The 22,624-nt window shown below is 35.6% G+C and overlaps 1 protein-coding gene across 1 annotated transcript; it reads right to left on the bottom strand.

The window, feature by feature from the left end:
- Nucleotides 1–513: 513 nt before the first annotated feature.
- On the bottom strand, nt 514–19,212 carry LOC120624926 (cysteine dioxygenase type 1). The gene is made up of 7 exons (XM_039891747.1): nt 19,030–19,212; nt 14,400–14,498; nt 12,994–13,143; nt 4,672–4,818; nt 3,664–3,926; nt 1,897–2,066; nt 514–1,405 (listed from the first exon to the last, which is right to left on the bottom strand). Exons 2-7 carry the CDS (start codon nt 14,489–14,491, stop codon nt 1,370–1,372), a joined length of 858 nt encoding a protein of 285 aa, XP_039747681.1. The 5' UTR covers nt 14,492–14,498; nt 19,030–19,212; the 3' UTR covers nt 514–1,369.
- Between the last annotated feature and the right edge of the window lie 3,412 nt (nt 19,213–22,624).

The raw sequence follows: 22,624 nt of genomic DNA on the forward strand, positions 1-22,624 counted from the left end.
AAACAGGGGTGTTTGGAAAATTGGATCTGTATCTAAACTGCGGGTGGAATATCCGTCATTACTTAACCTTTTACAATACAACGGAATGCCACTTCGATCTTCGTGCATTTTTAGCTTTTTACTGCAGTACAAGTTAATTATTATGATTACATATAAATTAAAGATACAATGCTAACATTTGACTCCGTATAGATAGAAATGAGTAAAAAAATACTTTTCTCCCAACTCATGTAGATAACAGGAACCCAGAGCCTAAAAAAAAGTATGGCACGTTTCCTGCGTAAGATAATAATCACAGAGTTAAGAATATACATATATAACCCTCATTCCGCCATTATTGCATGAAACAGAAAACGCCGCGAGCACGTCTCACTTCACGACCGCGGAATTTTGCTAGCTCTGAAACTATTCCAATTTTCCCCATTTTATGGTAAACATTTAGAACATTAGAGGTAAATGAATGAAGTAACAAACCGCCTGTTCGAGAAACTCTACTAAAGTGGATTTTTTTTAATGCTTGAATATTATATCAGGTCATCTACAAGTTTTCGGTATGTCCTTAATTCTGTGATAATAATAAACACTACCCGTTCCCGGTCTTTCATTTGATAGTTCTTACTGAAAATATTTAAAATTTCTTGCTGGCGGATGCCAGTAAAATGCAATGCAAAATGAGCTGGGTTTTGAATTCAAATAACTGTAAAGAAAATTGAACGCCGGATTCAATAAAAATACAGGCAAACTTTTACCGGATTTCAGAAGGTAAAAACCTAAAGCATCAAACCAAAAAACAAGAAGTATTTTTCATAAGTAAGTATAAAATAGTGCAATGAAAAAAAGTAAAATCATTTTCAGAAATATTTATTTTCGTTTTTAAATCGTATACTTTTTAATCGCGATCGATATGGAAAGATTATTTTCAACTCGGGAACCCACCCCATTCCCCGTCAAACTATCTCTCTCTCTCTCTTTCTCTCTCTCTCTCTTTCTCTCTCTCTCTCTTTCTCTCTCAACCTATAACCCTAAAATCTCAGGTAAGAGGTATATTTTACCCCACAACCTGAACTAAATTAAAATGAACGAAGCAAATAATATATTATAGAGCCTATTTTTACGTTTAATTTTAGTCCTATTTTTTCACTTATGGCGCCAATTATATTAAGATATATAACTTTTATAGCATAATATTAATTTAATTAATTTTAAGTTCATTGTTAAATTTCTAATGTGATAAAAATGGTTCTTAACAATTAAACGTATATTCATATTATAACATTTGTATCAACATTACAGTCTTATTTTAGTGGAATGTTAAGTTTATTATAAAATCTAGCACCATTTTGTCTATCTTAACGTCCGCCATTTTGATTTACTCTTGATCATCTAAAGGATCCGCTTCTATGACCTGTAATAAAGCAAATAAATTAATATTAATATTATAAATGCAAAAGCGTTTATGTTGTTTGTGTTTGTTTGTGTTTTTGTTACGTTGTTTCAAAGTCATCTTTGCGCCTTTGCAGTGTGGTGACGGCAGACCAGAATACAGTTGCCACCACCCCTCCCTCTTCCCGCAGGTGTCTTACGAGGGGACCTTTTTTTAATTTCGTTGCAAGATAGCCCTTGACTGCAATCTCACCTATAGAGTCTAGGTTGTAGCGGGCTAACCTGTTAGGGAGTATGGCAGTTATATTAAACGAGGGGATGGACCCCTCGTTGGATTCTACGTGACATCGTACCGTAACGCTAAATGCGGCACAGCTTTGTTGGTAGAGGGGTAACTTGGGTCGTAACTAACCACCGCTCACCGCTGCGCCAAGAAGGTCGTCAAGAAGCGACTACGGGTATATAACGAATATATAAGCTCTGCTTAAACTTATGATAAAAATTTGAGCTTACTTTTTTAATCTTCTTCCCATACATGGACCAGAAAGTGACTTTAACTTCGGAAGATTTGCCCGTCCTTGAGTCGAACACTCTGCAGCTGTCGAAAGGGGGGCAGTAGAGATGGAGGGACACTGCTCCGTCCACGTGGGAGGGGTTCTCCATCCTGTGTAGACCTTGTGCATCTGGAAACAACAAAATTCACAATTCAACATTCAGCATTGATTTATTTAGCGTAGGCTTCAGCGGCTTTAGAGTTTAGAGGTACATTATTTACTTGCTCATGCGTCATGAAAGAGCTAGCTACCCACGTGGAAGTTTTTCAGAATTAAAAAGTTCTCTGGCACTTTCCGGGTCTCCTACTTCATAAAGTACATTGCAAAAAATACGTTTGTCTGTCCCTTTTGCTGTCCAAAAAAGAGACCAACCAGAATGTCAACAAGCACACTATGGTAGTACCTAACCTAGACACCTAGTAGTGTGGTTATAGTTATTTCCGCGGGATCTTTTGAATTAAATGTATTACTTTTGTTAACTCAGGGTATAATCTATCTTAATCCCTACTTATATTATAAATGTGAATGTAAGTTTGTTTGTTACGCTTTCACGCGAAAACTACTGAACCGATCTTCATGAAACTTTTTTACATATTCTTGGAGGTATTAGAAATAGTATAGTATACTTTTCATTGAAAAAAAAACTTACGTAAGATAAAAAAATGTTTGTGAAAACAACTAAAAATCCCATATATTATAGGTGTAGACTATGTAGCAGTACGTTGCCTCCCAAAATTACGCGGGCGAAGCCGTAGGGCGCATCTAGTCTTATATATTTAAACGAGCAATTCTTGTATATAAATAATTGGAATCTCGGAATCGGATCCAACGATTTTCATGAAATTTAGTATACAGGGGGTTTCGGGGGTGATAAATCGATGTAGCTAGGATCTTTAGAAAATGTCATTTTATTCGTGTTTTCCGGTAATAACCGATTTGGTGCAGACGAAATTGCACGGGTCAGCTAGTTATTCTAAACAGCCGAATCGATTTTGTCATTCTGTCAGTAAAAGTATTATCCATTGTCCTTCCTAGGCTGAGAACTATTTCATTTATACAAATTCTTAAAAATTTCGTTTTGTATGGAAAAATAAATATGCTTGTTTTGATTTAATATTTTTACAGGGATTACAATATTTTTATTGATTCCTCATACTTTATGCATCCTGCCACAGTATTTCGTAATTCAAGATTGTAGAAGCATTTTTGAAACATCAAGTGTGTCTGCTTGTAGTAACATAGCACCGGTTTGGACTATACTGAGAAGAACTAGCCAGCAAGTAACTCAGTTTACAACATCACAAGTTTGATACATAGCTAATGACATTCCCAACAAATTCAACTTTCAAAAAAAAATTAAAATCATAATCGTTCAAAACGTTTGGCCGCTACGATGCCAGACATGCAGACAGACACACACACAAACATACGACAAACACAGATACGTCAAACTTGTAACACCCCGTCGTTTTCGCGTTGGGACTTAATAAACTTTTCAAGTGGCCAACATAACTTAATTTACTGCTATGACACAGTTTCGATGACGATAAGATGATATACAATGTATTAGTGTATATACGAGTGTACATGTATACAGGTCGCTATACTACGCGTCACTTGTCTCGCGCAATACGTCACGAGCATGTCTAGGTCATCGGTGACGCGAGACCATATGTTTTTACAACGCGGCCAAAGAAGTTTTCACTTAAAAAAAAAGAGTACTCACCATTGATGTAGCAAACATCATTAACTTCTAATCTCGTTCTACCGATTTCTTTCATACTCTGCGCATCGTAACCACGCTCTTCGTCTTCTTCGTGTTCGTTTTGACTTTGACAGCTACTTTGACACCTGTCATTTTCGCCGCTAATGTCCAAATCGGTAACACTGTCGGCCAGTTCTGCTTCCGTTTCCGAGGATGTACGTCTGTTTGTTTTGTTTTTCATTTTCTTCACGACTTCCGGTTCCACGTTGTTCGGCCAATCGTATCTGTGAATAGAGTTTTAGACTAAAGTATCTCCTTTATTCGTATAACTTTTGTACAGTTTTGGAACGATTTTGTATGGTGTTCCAGTCAGTAGGTTGTGATCCATCCCATCTTTCTCTATTCAAAATTTATTAAATTAAAAATCAATCTTATAATAATTTTCATCACAAAACGCATTTCAGTTTAATTAGGTTTTAAGATTATAAAGATTGAGAAGAATTTACATTTCATAATAACTTTTTCTACGAAATTCTAGTACAAAAATAAAACCATATTTTTATTTTTATTTACCGGCTGCGCCACGTAAAGACGTGTTAATGATACACCAGCGTTAGGCGTGTACTGACTTTATTCTTAATAACTAGGAACCTCATACAAAAACAAATTAAAATGTTATTAGTAGGTGATCTGAAATAATAATTATATTATTATGTTTGAATGTTTTTATTATTATTGATTTTTTTGGTTATTGTTATTATTATTGTTTTTTTTTTATTCTTAATTTTATATAGCTTATTTTTATGTTTTAATAGCCCCGGGGAGACGAATTGGGCAACTAATGTCTTCACGGGGTGCGTTGCTAGATAAATAAATAAATGTTTATAATTAACGCACCCTCACATTTCCTTGCGCGACTTACAAAGTGTTGCTATAGGCGATGGTTTTCTCCCATTGGGCCATCAATTTATACTTTAAAAAAACACTTCTAAATAACATGACAGAAACAGTTCAGTTTAGGAAACGCACCTGACTTCATCCAAGCCTCCACTGAGTAATTTCATGAAGCAGTGGGAATCCGCGTGGTCGTGTATGGCGGAGGCATGGCCGGGCCCCCAGCATAGTATCATTATGTTGAACGCTCCGTTACCAGCGTCGACTAGGTTTCGGGTATACCTGAGAACAAACAATAATAAATATTATAATTATCCAGGACAGGCAGACAGAGCAAGGCAAACAACCCTAGACAGCCGACTGGCGCAGTGGGCAGCGAACCTTCTTTCTGAGTCCATCGCCGTGGGTGGGAATCGTCCCACAACTGGAATGGAACATGTTCGTGTGATGAACATGAATGTTTTTCAGTGTCTGGATGTTTATCTGTATTTATGTATATCATTTATAAAAATATACATCAGTCATCTTAGTACCCATAACACAAGCTACACTTACTTTGGGGCTAGATGGCGATGTGTGTATTGTCGTAAAAACCTTCAGATAGTATAGGCTTTTAGTCCAGCAGTGGAATGTAATCGGCTATTGCTGAAGGGTTAGGGTGAACTATGTGTATGTATGCACTAAGCGAGCAGATAATATCAAAGACAAGCAAAGCACAGCAAAGACTCATATGATACAGCTCGAGAGAGCACAAAGACTGCTACTAAAAGTTAGCCGCTTTTTACCATATTATTATTCCACAACGTCATTGTACCGTGAAAGTAAGGTACTGACGGTACGACAATTGTTCATTTTTAAACTTGTTATGAGATATCATATTCAAAATAAAAATAAAATTAATAACATAGGAAAAAGGCGACATTATCAAAAATTTGCGACTAACAAATTTAAAAAAATATTTACACATAATTTTCCATGCTTTCTGGGGAGCTATCTTTATAATCAGGTAAACAAAAGACTCAATATTGATAAGTTAAACATACATAATTGTAAAACTCGACTATATGACTGGTTAAGTGGGCTAAACTACGATGAGACTGAAAGCATTATTCAGATACTGAAATGATTCACATATGCCTAACACACACACATACCCACACACAGCCACACACACACTCACACACACACACACACACACACACACACACGTACACGCATGAAAAACTATAAACTACAATTTATAAGACATTACAATTTAAAATAAATTATTACTATTCATTCTAATAAATCTAAAATCTTTGCATAAGTTAAATCTTCTGTTAAAATAAAGAAATTCATTATTTAAGATATAGAACACAAAGTTACTCTTACTTCATTTAAATATTACCGAATAACTGTGATTATAACATTACTTAAACTATATTATATTCATCCTTGTATACTTTATCCTGGGGAAAGGGCTTGGTGGCTTGAGATACAGGTTCTACCTAGTTCAAGCATCAGTCCCCACATTATAAATATGTAACAAAATAGCCCGTAAGCAACATTATATTGTACTCGTACTTATAAGTAATGTGGAGAAATAAATAAATCATTCATTCATTCATTCATTCATTCATTCATTCAATATAAAATTTAAATAAATTAAATAGTTAGAACAAACTAAAAAACACGCTTGGTATAAAAAACTAAACTAATTTCTACCTTTTAGTTTAGTTTATTTATAAAAGCGTTTTTTTTTAGTTTTTCTTGATCTATTATATTTATTAGAGGAAAATTGATCTGTAACCCATTCACCATTAAAGAGATAATTAGAGATCAAAGAGAGAAGTTAAAGATAATGGTTGGAAATTAAAATGAACATACCAGCCTTAGAGACTATAGCTGAAAATTATGTAAATTAACAAAAATCTTATTTTACAAATTAAAAAATTTAATCCTCGATTTGAGAGTCAAAATCAAATCCAAAGGAGTCGGTTACAAACATACCAACAAAGCTAATAAGAATCTTATTTTTTACATTGAAAATTGGAATAATCTTTTCAAATTAGTGTATTGTCATCGGTCCTCGATATGTCTACAAAGTTTGAACGAATTCTGACCGTTTAAAGTGGGTCAAAATAGCGTCCAAAGAAGTCGGTTACAAACATACAAACATACAAGTGAAGCTAATATAAAGCGTGTAAAAATCCACAGGAGGATATACCAAACGTGCATACCCTTTGCATACCCTGTATTCACGCCACTGGTATACACGGTGTAATAAACTGTGCAGTAACTGTTCTCTTGATTAAAAAAAAAAGATTTCGGCTTTATAGAACTATATGTTATTCGTTCATACATCGACCCCTGATATATCTCATATTACGTATTTAGTTTATTATATTTGCAAAGAGCTTCGAGTACGATAAAAGTATATAGCAACAAAAACACGACTCTTACTTATATCTCTACGATTAAAATTAAAACATAAAAGTTTTTAACTTTGTCTGTTTATTCGTTTATGTAAAATATGTTACCATTGCGTAGTTATTAGATTTTAAATGATTGAATAACACTACTGTTTCCAATACAATTTAGGGCAGCTAGACCTTTATCCTACTAATATTATAAATGTGAAAGTGAGGATGTTTGTAACTCAATGACGCGAAAACGATAGAACGGATATGGATGAAATTTGACATGAATGTAGCCATTGACATGGAAAAGAACATAGGTTACCTTTTATCCCGATTCCTGAAAAGTTCTCGAGGGGACAGTTTACTCATTTATAAAAAAAATTTAGGAACTAAGCAGCAGGCAGACTGCTTCTAAATTTTGTATGCATCTCACCTATACTATAGAAGAGGACATGTACTTTCTATACCGATCTCTCAAATAGTTCCCGTGGTAAGATAAAAAATTGTTAACGAGCGAAGCTTTAGACCCAATTCTGAAGTCCACGAAGACGAAGTGGCGGGCAGAAGCTAGTAATTAATAATAATGTAGTAATGGGCTCCAAAGTCAGGAACCTACTGACAATTCGCACCGTTTCACGGACTACTGCTTTCTGCATACGACCCTTGATCCAACAACCAAGCGAAAGCTGCTTCAGATGTTGGTCGAAGCTTATCGCGGGAAAAGCATTAATTGAAACAACTATCGGAACATTAACGGCTGTTATATAAATGTAGAATCACTGTAGAGCTATTCCACCATTTAATAATAAATAAATCGCATGTAATACCAAAGTATTTGAAATTATGCCGTATTCTTTACAATAAACGTAAACAGTACAGAATAAAGGCCATCATTGTAAAAATATTATTGTTTTAATTATATCTTAATGCATCAGTTTACAAAATGGATATATTCAAGATATACCGAAAACTATGTCATTCTGTATTTCAGGGAAAACCGAAAGTAAAAGCTTGTAAATTTTATTATAATCTGTTATTTACTTAACGCTATGAAAACATAATAACAAATGAACCTACGATTATGTTTTTAATGAAGTAATAATTTAGAAATTATTTATGTATAATCCTATTGAAATCGAGTGAGAATTAAATTATTATTTAAGTCTTCTGGCGTTCAAATTATTTCTTAGATTGCTCTTCTTTATAATCATGATAAAATTCAAGCTACTGGGTGACCAGACATCAAATGAGTTGCATCGGTACGCGAAGAACTAAGAATTTTAAAAGCTCTACTGACTTATGTCCAGCATTTGACGTTGATCGGTGTATCGATCGATGATAATAACGTTCTCACTAAGTTCAGGATTATAATATATTTTACAAGCAGTTCCTGACACTTCCTCCGTGTAGAATACCTGAGAAGCATAATACTTCATTATACGACCAACCGCATCTAATAGCCCATTGCTCAACTCCTATGTGGTGTGCTACATAGCCTATCCTAGTCTACCTTTCTCAAGAATTGGGCTTGAAAAATAGATTTATTAAATTGGACTTATTACATAAGGTTGGCTACTAAACTGGTTAAAAAATAGCTTAAAAAAATAAAAAAAATAAAAAGGTTTTAACTTAAGAAAGAGTGTTAGACAGGGGTGTTTAATATACAGGAAACTGTTTAACAATGTCCTTAATGGCGAATTAAACAAAAGACTGAGAAAATTTAACTAGAAAGTATTCGAATCTGTTGTGACTTCTATTCTCCTCTTCTTTATTAATTAACAACAAATTAGCCAATTTCATTTAAGGTACATCGATATACTAAATCGTTCCAAAAACTGGAAGGGGCCCAGTACAATTTGAGGGAAAAAAACCTTTCAACTTACAAAAGGGTGTTTGACAGGTGGGTTTGTTATCCCCAAAACTATTCAACAATATTCTCAAAGACCTATTTAATACGCTGGGTTGGAAAGGATAATGAATAGCATAATATAATGTTTTAAGGCTGTGACGACATAGAGAAAGAGGGAGAGACAAAGCGGTCAAACTTAAAACGTGCCACTTTTGACGTCAGGGGTTAAAAATGGTACGATGTTATGAATACGAAACACTTTTTGATTACAAGGAAGTGCGATTACTATTCTAGCACGTGACTTAGAAATGCGTTCTTATTAATACTAACGACAATATTATTGTATGTACTATACGTCATCAAATCTCGTGATGTTCTGAAACTATCGAACTAAAGAATTTTCGGTTCATTGTTTTAAGCGATACAAGTTAAGTTAAGCTTTTTGAAGTTATGCTTCTTTTGGTGCCTTAGGGAAAAATTATGAGAATACAATTTTACATAGCGCGCGCACACCGTCACTAAAAACCGACACCCTGAAGTTAGCTATATTCAGCATTATAGTTTTCAAAAAAAGTTACCAACAAAGTTAAAGTAAGGACAAAACGAACGAACGACGAAGTTTTCAAAACAAATGCCTTGGACTCAGAAAGCAGGGTCGCTGCCCACTGCGCAAATCGGCTGTCAATACATTCCTTGCAAATTTTACGACGGATAGAGGGCCAGCGGAGGCTTAGCGATAGGAACCCGCCAACACCCCTCGGGTACCGAACCTTAATTAAATTAAACGATAACATTGTAGGTACTGTAATGAAATCTCGAGCAATTTCTCAACAACATAACTTATATTTATTGCTGATAACAATAATACCTAACGAATATTTGCGATAACACATTCTGGGTGTTGCTTGGTGACGTTTTGTATTGACGTACCTATTGTAAATATATATATAAAAGGCAAAGGTGACGGACTGACTCACTGACTGACTGACTGACTGGCATCAAATAGGGGATGAAAATATATACGATTTTCTAAGTAATATACGTAGGCACGTATATACATACGTATTTTCAGCAGTTATCCTATACCATTATCACCTAACATTAGTGGTAACATGTTAAACGTATGAACGCTTCATAAGTGCCTGTGATCATCGTCATCAACTCATTACCGGTACACTACAGAGCGCGGGTCTCCTCTCGGAATGAGAAGGATATCGTTCACCACGCTGGCAAAGTGCGGATTGGTGGACTTCACACGCCTCTGCGAAAGGTACAGAAGTTATTTGTAGGATTGAGTAAACGCTTTTTTAATATCCTAAGGTAATTTTGGACCTAACAATGTAAGTACAACTTTAAATAAGTTTAAAGAATATGTTAAAACACATTTATTACAGCGGGGTACTATACAATTGATGAATTTCTCAATGACAAGGTTGCTTGGAAGCATCCAGCTCCGCTTTCATCTCTTTCAAGATAGAAAAATGAATGTTAAAATGTAAAATGTAAATTGTTGATGTTGGAAAAGAGCAACTGCTGAGTTTCTTGCCGGCTTCTTCTCGGTAGAATCTGCCTGCTAAACCGGTGGTCGAGTCACTATACACAGACAGACTTGACGTTTCAAAAGTGCTAATATAAGGCATACTTGAAATAAATTGTTTTTTTTTAATTTTGAGAACATTATGGAGGACTCTCAGGCATGCAGGTTTCCTCACGATGTTTTCCTTCACCGTTAAATAAAGTTATATTTAATTATACATGATTAGTTCCGCCGTCCGGGGGTAGGTTGTTTGTCAGTCAATCAGTCAGTCAGTCGGTCAGTCAGGACAAAACATTTTATAGTTATAGACACAGCATAAAGATTCTGTATTAATAAGTTATAGATATTGTGCTTGTTGAATGCAACACTAAATTTAACTAACATAAAATTAATTGATAATTTTAATAATAGTCCCAAATAACAAGATAAATGCGTAGCAACGATCAAATCAGTTGCGATTTTAAGAACCAAAACGCGTGAGTTGACACAGATTATAATGTAAACAATAATATGACCTTTATTACTTACCATCGGTTGCCCGCGACTTCGTCTGTGATAAAATTCGTTAAAAAAAATCATCCCAACTTTCATCCCCTGTGGGCTGGAAGGGGATGAAAGTTTGGTCTGATCATTTATTCTTGTCTAGTTAGGCATTGTTCGGCAGTGGATAGTTACGATTTTAACGACAAAGATGTTTCACGAAGGGATTATGCGTTCCGGTACGATGCCGCGTATAGAAACCGATTTAGGGTATGTTAAAATAGGTTTAATATAAATGCTAAACCCTATACAGGATAGCGTCTTCTGGGCTACTACTACCACGTGCCCAACGTGGTGATTATTGGCAAACCCCCCCATTGGGAGAGGCCTTTAGTTCAGCAGTGGCTTGTTATATGCTGTTGATGATGATGATGATACAGGATAGCCCGCTACCATTTTAGACTGTATCATCACTTACCACCTGGTGAGAAACTCTGGCCTAACTGATATTTAAAAAAAAGTCGTTTAAAAAGTGCTCAATTTGTAACGCGGATTTTAATATCCTAACTCTGCTAACAAAGGACTTTCATACAATCTTTTAACCCCCGCAAGGGGTGGTTTTTAATTGCGTATACCATAATGGGAATCTACATTAAGCCCAAATAGTTTTAACGCTTTTTAAGCCAGGCACCAGCTCATTCCGAAAAACAGCGTCGGCACTCCATAGTCTCGGCACACACGCAGAGGGGATTCAAATGGGTCACAAAAGATTTTTTTTTTAAATACCGAGATACTTTTCGGAGATAAAATATGGTAAGGTAAGGATAAGATCATCTCTACGATCCAAGCTATGGAAGTGACAAATTTCATCAAGATCGGTCTAGTGGTAGAGCCGAGTATATAGGTCACAAACAAACAAACCTTCGCATTAATGTATGGATATATTGTATATTGTGTATACTGCAATCACAGGCAGACATTTCTGTGGGTATGTTTAGTTAAAACGGAAATTATAATCTTCCATTGGCAATATTCGCATGGTAACAAAAATATAACTTGTTGCCAATTGCAAGAGAATAAGATAACCAACGAGATGTTATTACGTCAAGAGATACAATAAACATTCATGGCGCTTCTCTCAAAACGAGAAGGGTCCTGTGTAGCCTAACTCGCTGGCCAAGTGTTAATTAATATATATACTTTACACGCCTTTCAGAGCATTATGCAAATACTCTCTCTCTCAGGCACGCAGGATACCAGACGATGAATTGGTTAAAGCAAATGATATGTACTCGAAAAAGTTAGAGGTGCGTGCCTGTGATTGAAATTGGTCCCCACGCACAGAAAGCCGAAATCCTAACCACTAAGCTTTCACTGCATTATTCCTGACTGGATTTTTAACTTTTTTAGTTTTCAAAACCACTGTTATGTGTATGGTATATATGCAGTATGAATGTTCAATATGAATGTATACAATTTTACAATAAACTACCAGTTGATATCTTGAAGATGTCTCTGAAAAAGTTCACAGTTTGTGTTAAACGTAAGCTTATAGAAAAGTCCTATTATAGTATTAAGGACTACTTACGTCAACTTTAAAAATGCTTGGGTGTAAATTATTGCTCTAACTAGGTTGCAATAGTTTTAAGTGACAATGTGAGATGATGTTTTACCAAATTGTACTCTCTTTATATGTATTTATATCTTTGTAACTACTTTTTTTTTCTTTGGTGTACAATAAAGTGTATTCATTAATTCATGATGATAACAAAAAAAAATATCAACCGGCTAAGTTTGTTATGGGCCTCTTCATAGACCAGGGCGCGTTTAAAACCCTCGTAACTTTAGTTTTAAGTTGACGAATTTAGTTATCGCCATCTAAGTTACATTTTATCATGTACGCCTATTTGAATAAATAAATATTTGACTTTGACTTTGACTTTTGACTTTGAATACCTATGACTTGTTTGCAACGGGCAAATAGCATGTACACTTCCTCCAGTAACTTGTACAAGTACCAGGTGTTGTACTACCTACTTAATATGGCAACTAGTAGGTTCATTTTGGGGCTTTGGTACAACCCTCAAGGGTGTAAAACAGGGGATTAAAGTAAGTAAGTAAAGCACAGCATTATATAAATCTTACAAAGAAGTCGAGGGTAGCGCCTAGTCCAAAATGAGAATGAAACTTACCGGAAACGATCAAACTTCGCGAACTTCCGCCATTGCTTTGGGTCCGATTTGTACGCCGACATCAACTTCTGAACCTCCTGTATGTTGACGTGATTCTTTGAGAACACCCTGTGTAACTCTTGCACAAGGGTCTCCAAGCAGTCGATTTCTCTAGAGTCAAAAGAATGGTAAATTAAGGTTCAGGATCGTCTTTAATTCTTATTAATACTACTAATATAATAAAATTGTTTCGTTAATATTACTTGAGTGTCGAAATATAGGTTTTTTTGCAATATATCGCATACGACGGCCGATTGGCGCAGTGGGCAGCGACCCTGCTCTGAGTCCAAAGCCGCGGGTTCGATTCCCACAACTAGAAAATGTTTGTGTGGTGAACATTAATGTTTTTCAGTGTCTGGGTTTATGTGTATATTATAAGTATTTATGTATATTATTCATTAAAATATTCATTATTTAAATATTGGTCGTAGTATATTTATTTTATTTTTATTTTCATTTCTTTGTATGTCGTAGTAGTACAAGTTTTTAATTTAAAAAAATGACTGCACCCAAGCTTGGCTTGATACGTTACACTATATAATTATACTAACGGTTCCCCGCGACTTCATCCGTGAATGAGTCAATCTTAAAAGGTAGTTTGCTGTCGCACACTGTATTTTTAATCCTTTAAAGAGGAACAATTCCGTCCTACAATAACTTTAACCGTGTACGCGTAACATCGGAGGTTCTGGAAAGGTATATTTTTTCGTGTTTTTGCTTAATTTTTCAATTATGTTCCGCTCCTATTGGTCGTAGGGTGACGATATATGACATATAGTGCCAGGGAGGTCGGCAAATTACATGTTGTGCTGACCTCACAAAGCGTTAGATAAAGGGAAATAAAAAAATATATTAATTGAAATAATAATGGAATGGAATAGCTAGGCAATGACATATATTAAATAAATAAAATAAAATAAGTTTACCTACTAACATAGTTTATAAGTATGTGATACTAACAAATGAGTCTTGGTTATTTTTATTATTGCAATAGTATATAAATTTTCTAGAAATCGTAAGCTTATAGAAAAGTCCTGTTATAGTATAAAGGACTACGTAATCGATAAGAAAGCTTGGGTGTGAATTATTGCTCTAACCAGGTTGCTCTTCTAATAATTTTAAATAACAATGTGATGGTGATAATAAAAAAAACACCCGGCTAAGTTTGTTGTGGGCTTCTTCTTATACCAGGACGCGTTTGGAACCTTTTAGTTTAAAGTTTAAAGTTTACGAATATGGTTATCGCCATAATCTCACTACCGTGTAATTCTCATGTACGCATCAAAAGTGCCACCTATAGGCCTAGTAGAATATTATTGACTTTGACTTTGACTTTAGAAGGACAGTCAGGTAAAAGAGATACTTACTGATCGCACTTGATGGGGTAATCCACAGATAGCTGCTCGATATCCTGGCATTCCGAAACTCGGTATTTGCAGTTCGCGCTGTCAATCTCCATAACTTATCTGTAAAAAGAAAAAAAAAACTTAAAACATATTTAACAAGAAGCTTATTTTTCACGCCAAGTAGTATTGCTGTATTCCGGTCTGAAAGGCATTGTTAGCTTGTGACTTGGCAAAAGTAACGGGGATACAGTTACCTTACGCCTATATGAATGTAGCAAGATGGCTGAGCCACATATTATTTTGACTAAAGACTTTTGACAAACTCCAAAAGGCCTAACTTTATAAACTCTTGCAAGTTTATGAAATTAGTGCGTGTATTGTTAGAAGCGATGCGATGAAACGACCGCAATTGATTGATTTTTTATCGCCACCGCACCGCGCCACTGACACGCGATATAGGAATTTTATATTACAAAATTATATTATAAGCGTAACATCGGAGTAACATGTACTGTGCTGAATAAATTGAAATTGAAATTGAGATGGTTTTATAAATATAACATAAAATAAACTATTTAAAACTAAATAAAATCTAAAACGTCTTCGAAACCACCGCAGCGAAGTACAGTTCCTAAAATGCTGGCAGCATTGCCCCTTTGGATGGTCAAACTAATGGCCAAGGTAACTGCCGGCTCTAGGATCACCGGTAGACTCGATAATTGAGATTTGTACACTAAGTTTAATGTTCAAAATGTGTGTTTGGTTTTCCTTTTATTAGTAAACAAGACATAACATTTATTTTCTTTCGCATGGAAAAGTTTAATAAAAACATACTATTATCTATACACAAGGCATGCTTTCATCACAAGAGACGGGTTAGGGGTCGAAAAACATATTATACGATAAGTTCTCCCGTCGGAAATGTTATTGTGTTTATGTAAATACACTAGCTGCACCCGACTACGCTCAGTTACAGTTTAGTCTGCTATTTGCAAAAGAACATCTTTGCGGCTTCTACGCGGTAGAATCTGCCTTCAATACCGTTGGTAGAGTCACTACAAAAATACACACTTGATGTTGTTTTATAATTGGGAGGTCCCGGGTTCGCTCTCCGAAGGGGGAAATTTAGGAAATTTATAATTTTTGAATTATCCCTGGTCTGGTCCGGCAAGCGACTTTAACCTCGTTAATATCCCACCAAAGACGGGCCGCCAGGTGATTTAGCGTTCCGGTACGATTTTGCGTAGACACCGATTGGGTATTGGGTATTATAATGCCACGTTAGCCCGTTACCATCTGAGACTGCATCATCAGGTGAAATAGCATTGGAATAAAAATACAATTCATAACTCTAACTAATTACTGCAATAGCCATGCCCAAGCGATATGTTGCCAAATATGCTACCGCAATTCCGCGCTGAACAGCCAGGCTGATTCTTCGCGCAAAAAAGGAGTCAGCACAGGAGGCAAGATTTTTTCTTTGCACTTTGACCACATGAACCCAGGGTTACTTCTTGTTACCATCTTACACTGAATCATAAATTACCAAGTGAGAAAGCAGTTAGAGCTAAAAGTTGAAGAATAATAAAAAAACTGTTTGAAGCATTAACAGTCGGATAGAATACTTGAACCATAAGTTAAACTCGTCAGCAAACGTGACAGTTACGTTAAAGGATATAACTGCATTTTTGTACCATACGTAGAGTCCCTTCTAATATCATTGAGAATTATGTAGAAGCCTGAGTCCTTAGAAATTGCCAACATGGTATCCATAATCCTATACTAATATAAAAAGCTGAAGAGTTTGTTTGTTTGTTTAATTGAACGCAATGAGGAACTACTGGTCCGATATGAAAAATTATTTCAGTGTTGAATAGCCCATTTATTTATAGGTTATATATTATCACGCAAAGACCAATAGGAGCCTAGCACCACTGAAGAGGGTTTTAAAATCGGGGTTTCTTCCGCTGTATGCGCTACGTAAACGGTTAAAGTTTCGATAAACTCATATATGACAAAGTTGTTTCCCTTTAAGATATAAAAAAAAAAGTCCGCGTCCGCATATGTCTTTTACGCGGACAAAGTCGCGAGGTACCGCTAGTAAAATACGCAAATGCGTCTGTTTGCTTCTTTGTATCTTTGTAAGTTAAGCTCTGCTAATCCACTGCAACAAGCTTCGTAAAATTTGACACACTAAAAGCTGACATCCTGGTCATAAGATACTTTGTATCCTGGAACAGCCGTACCATTCCCGGCGGATTAAAACAGCCGCAGACGCTTTACACCGATCTTTGCATGCAGATAGATTGCATCCTGGAGAAGGATTTAGAAAACTAATCCTATATCTTCAGGATGCAAGCTATATCTATGCAAAGTTTCTCCAATATCAGTTTATCTGTGAAGCCGTGTTTTTGACACAGGCTTTCGGGAACCTGGGATTCTTTTTTTTATATCTAGGCTAGGCATGAGGAGAAGAGAAACCTATCGTCTTCGCAGTAACGGGTAACAGTGATCACAAAACTTGTATGCCAATCTCAACACAGTATATTAATCTCAACACAGTATTTACAGTATATTGTACCTTTATTTGACCTATACCACAATTAAATCATCTTACTCACATCCTGGGGTAGCTGGAAGAGATCTCTTATAGAGATAAGCTTTCCTTTGTACACTTCATGTATCTTATGTTCACAATCACAATTTATGGTACATAAATAATAAATAAATAAAATAAAATAAACACAAGGCTGCTTGCTGAGCTCCGTACAAAAACTTCAGTAATGATAGAGTTTTTAATGACAGAGCTCGTCCGCGGAAGTATTGGAGCTTGGAGCTTATTTCTGCTCCAAGAAGCATTGCTGTGTTCCGGTCTGAAGGGCGCGGTTAGCCATGTTTTATTACATACACCTACGCCTCACATTCATGGACACAGGGTGGCAAGTCTTAACATGTATACCACTCGTATAGCTACCTACCATGCGAAGTGTTGCTCTATTTATAAGCGATGGTTTTCCACTTTCTATCAGGCGGGCCAAATTTTAATTGGGCATTGTGCGTCAAATTTTAATTTAATATTGTATAAATAATTTATAGTTCAAAAGAATTTATAGTTTAAAAAAACACGCTTGGTATAAAAAACCAAACTAATTTCGGAAATTAGTTTAGTTTATTTATAAAAGCGTGTTTTTTTTTAATATTTTCTTAAACTATTGATTTTATTAAAGCAATTTTAATTGGTAACCTATTCACCATGAAAGTTAACATTAGAGCAATCGGCTCAACTATTATTGTTGGAAATTAAAATTAACATCATTCCTGCCTTATAGATGAAAATTATATTATTTCTCAAAAATCTTATTTTACATAGTTTCATGTTGAAAAATGAAATAATCTAATTAAAATTAGTGTATTGCCATCGGTCTTCGATATAACTGCAAAGTTTGGACGAAACAGACCGTTTGTGGAAAGTCAAAATCAAGTTCAAAGGAGTTGGTTATTAATATACAAACAAACATACAGGGTAATAAAAAACGTGTAAAAAAAACAGAATTAGTTGGCAATTTCTAACGAAACACACCTTATCTAGTTCGTCATCTATTTATAGTAGCAACCGGAAATCGAACTGGGTACCTCATTCTCGCATGCCAGTCTTCGCATTCGTTATACCTAACTGTAGCCTGAGTTGCTATCCCGCGGGTCGTCAGAAAATAAAATGGTAACTTTATAATACTACTTATAGAAAGACTATTTTATAATCGTCAAAAACTTTCCTTCCACAACTTTTTCTGGAGATCGATACTTTTCGACAAAAAAAAAACTAGAATACATTTGCTACCACGCCACTCCTCGCGTAGTGTCGTAAGAGTACACCAATTTAAAAAAAAAATTATTTCAAGTAGGCCTACTTTATAAGCACTTTTCATACGTCAAGTATGGCTGTTTGTAGTGCCTCTACCACCGGTTCCGAAAGCAGATTCTACAGAAAAGAACCGGCAAGAAACTCAGTACTTACTCTTCAAATATCAACATTTACAATCATTTTTTTATCTTGCGGGAGATGAGAGCGAAGCTGGCTGCTTCCAATCTACCTTGTAACAGATGGTTTTTGACACATTAATTTTTTAAATGTTAAAAAGCACAGAGAACTCTGCAGCCCATTCTCCGTTATATCATAGAGTATATTTATCATATCATTTTCGATGGTAAAATTTAGAGAAATGAAGAGATCATCATCATCCTCATTTCAACCAATCACCGGCCACAGGACTCCTCCCAAAATGAGCAGAGGTTAAGGCTGTAGTCCACCACGCTGGCCCAGTGCGGATTGGTGGACTCCATATACCTTTGATTACATTATGGAGAACTCTCAGGGATGCAGGTTTAAAAATATAAATGTATTTTTTAAATTTAATTTTTTGTGTTCATCTTGCAATTAATCGGTGGACTTTGAGCATATGTTTTTTAAATCATTATGGAGGTAAAGTAAGACAACTTCACCAGTGGCAAGATCTCCCATGTGTCAAATCTGGCTATCCAGAAATTATTGATTTGTACTTTAAAGTTTAAACCGTTACTTTTTATTTCCTTTTTAACAGTTTCCATATTGAATCTCATTGCAATTATTTACTAAATAAATATTAACACTTACTAGGTCGATCAGGATTTCTCGTAACACACACAATGCAAAGATTGAGACAGCAGAAAAAACTATATGTAGGTATAGAAACTCTTTTCACAGATGCACTAGACAACACAACGGAAACTTTTTTTCTTTTGTTAAAAAAATCGCAAGTGAAAGGTCCGTGTTCGCGCGCAGTTTAATGTCAAATGAGACAAGTTTTCCCGCGCGTTTACATTTATTTGACATCTTCTCGAAAGTTATCTGTAATGTATACAGGGTGTTAAGAGAGGTCAGTGTGGCGAAAACTGAACCATTAGAAACTAGATCGGAACCGTGCCTTATCGACAACGTGGAATTTAAAGCTGTGTTTTGTTACAATATACTTTTAAGTAATAAAGCTAAAATCGTTAGAATCGTGAACCATTGTTTCTACCTTTTACGCTGCTCTAATGAAGCCTTATGCCCGTTTCCACTAAGAACGAACAGAGTCTTAAGAAGGAGATTCCAAGACATTAACATCAACTTTTCACCAATAGTTATCACCTAACAGTTTGTGAAACGTATTTTCTAAAGACATCGCAACATCTAAATCATTAGGCATACGATTTAGGCGATCCTACGTTTAGTGAAAACGGGTATTAACTCTCACTTCTCTAGTCTGGGCTGAGTGGAAGGCTTTTAGGTTGTGGCTAATTGTCACCTTGAGATGTGGCCAAAAAACTTGCATATTCTTAACTGCACCGTAGACGAAAGTCGTTCCTTGATATTTAGTTCTTTTAAAATGGAATTGTTGGTGCGGAATGCATTCCAAGGGATCTTTAAAAGGCGTCTCCAGCACCACATCTCCAGGGCACCGATTTTTCGGTGGTCTTGTAGTCTAAGTGACCAGGTCTCCGCTCCGTATAAAAATATTAGAAAGACAAGGCACCTCATGAGTCGAATCTTAGTGGTATCCTCTTTGTTGAGTGTAATGGAGTGACAAAAATATGTTGCTGTTAGTTGAAGTGTGACAAAAACTGCATATCTATTCCGTCGGTATGCCACGTTTAATTTTTAAGACTAGGGTCTTAAAAATAACCGTGGCATAGGCATAGGATGACGAGTTAATCAAGATTATGAATTACTCCCCAAAGTACACCCTGTATGCAACAACTGCCATATTTACATATTATTGTATGTTTTCCGATTATGTATTGTTATATGTTTACTTATTGATGAGGCCTGGGAACTATGTGCTGCACCGTAGTTTGAGAGCGTGACATTCATCACTATCGTTATCATATCAACCCATTATCGGCCCACTATAGGGCAGTCTGCTCCCAGAATGAGAATGGTGTATGCCGTAGTCCACCACGCTGGCCTAGTTGTTTTTTATACGACTACAGGTAAGCCTTTGACTGCAATCTCACCTCACGGTAAGTGATGAAGCAGTCTAAGATGGTAGCGAACTAACCTGTTAGGAAGTATGGTAGTTATACCCCTAATCGGTTCCTATCCGAAATCGCACCGGAACACTAAATCGCTTAGCGGCACGTCTTTATCGGTAGGGTGGTAACTAGTCACGTCCAAGGCCTCCCACCAGACCAGAAATTATAAATTCCCAAATTGCCTTTGCGGGAATCGAACCCGGGATCACCTTAGATTCACAGCGCTCACCGTATCTCCGGTGAGGTGTCAAATCCAAACAAACACAACAAAGTGTAGTGCGGATTGCTGGAGTCCACACACCTTTGAGAACATTATGGAGAACTCTCAGGCATACAGGTTTCCTCACGATGTTTTCCTTCACCGTTTAAACGCATTTAGGACGCTGTCCTTATAATAAAACTCATTATGTCCAATATAAGTGAGCTATAAAAGCGACCCATCTGCTTGGTCCGTCAATTATTACTTTACGCGTTAGAAGTTATGCTTCTTTGGCGTAACAAAATAAATAAATCTTTTCGAAAAATATATCTTTCGCCTTTTTTTACGTTTAAAGAAAAAAAAATTGCACTAACAATAGAAAAAGGTATTTAAAACGTTGAAAGTTTTATTATAACTAACTAACTAAACTAACTTTTATATATCGGACAACCTAGTTTTAGTCAACATTAAAATTGAGAGCCCGCAGACGTTGACAGTTGAAAGTGTACACTGTCCAACCTTATAGCTAACTTCAGGGGGTGGTTTATATCGACGGTGTGCGAGCATAAATATTAACTCTCATAATTTTTCACTAACGCGCCAAAAGAAGCATCACTTCAAAAACCGTATCTCCGTTACGTAGTTTTAAAGATCTCAGCAAATAGATGGAGATATAGTATGTAGTGAAATTTGATGGTTTGTTACGCCCACCATTAAAAAACTGCTATGACGCTACCATACGCTTTAAGCTCCGGGTAAAAACAAAATACGTCCTCCATTTATACTACGTCATAGTAATCAATCATTTATCTTGAATTGTTATCGTCATTCAAACGTTTTCAAGAAATCTCGGGTACATATTTTGATAAAAACGTAAACAAAGTATTGTTATTCCCGAGATCCGACTTTTGACTTACTAGATAACATTAGAATACGAAAATAAAGTTTAAAAGCAATTGACGTAGCTTATCAGAAAGGACCTAACCCAAAAAATTTATAGTAAATGACTAATTGGTACTGAAATGCTTCGATAAGTAAGAACTTTCATTCTGAAAATATGATGAGTAAATTTATGATACGTACGTGCGCACACCGTCATAAAAAACTGACACCCTGAAGTTTGCAGTGGCGTGCACATTATACATTCACAAAAGCACTGCCTACCCTAAAATTGATATTGATTGAATATAGGAGGAGAATTTTATATTATAGGTATCTGTATGCATACCCTGGTAAGAAACCTTAGCTGTAAGGTTTGACAGTGTACACTTTCAATTTTTAAAGTCTGTGGGCTCATAACGGTGATTAAATGGTACAAAAATCTCAAATTTTAATGTAGAGTGAAACATGGTTGTCAGATAATAAGTGTTCCAAATTTAAATAAGCTGATCGCTTTTAAGCGATAAGGCCGCCTTTTGTAATCTACTCCAGCCTTTGTGTTTCTCTATATTCGTCTTTTATTTTCCCAACTGTGTAGTGGTGTACAAATAAAGAGTTTAAATAAATAAATAAATAAGCATGTTTATTATATCCATTTCTTTAATTATGTAGAAATATTTTTTTGGATATTTTCACAAAATAATGCGTTATAATAAATATTTCAATGTATCAAATACCTTTTATCTATTGTTAGCTGTCAACAGCTAAATGGTATATTACTAACCGATTGTTCGAAAAACCATTCTAAATTGAAGTGTTTTAGATGTTTCAATATTAGTCGTGTACACGGTGTCTGTATGTTCTGAATTCTGTGAAGTTCATATCCAAAGGAAAACGCACAACACACATTTTTATCTTTTGAAAAAAGTTTTAGGTTATTTACGAAACTGTACGTTGTGCATTTCATGTAGATAGATCAAAATTCTCCATTATGAAACATCATTAAAACATGAAGGAAATTACTTGATACTAGTAACTCTACCCATTGCCCCGATTTAAAATTTTGAAGAAAATATTTTTTTAACTTTTTAGTGGAAGTTATGCAATTATCTTAGTT

The sequence above is a fragment of the Pararge aegeria genome, chromosome 7 (assembly GCF_905163445.1).
Source record: "Pararge aegeria chromosome 7, ilParAegt1.1, whole genome shotgun sequence".
NCBI lineage: Eukaryota > Metazoa > Arthropoda > Insecta > Lepidoptera > Nymphalidae > Pararge > Pararge aegeria.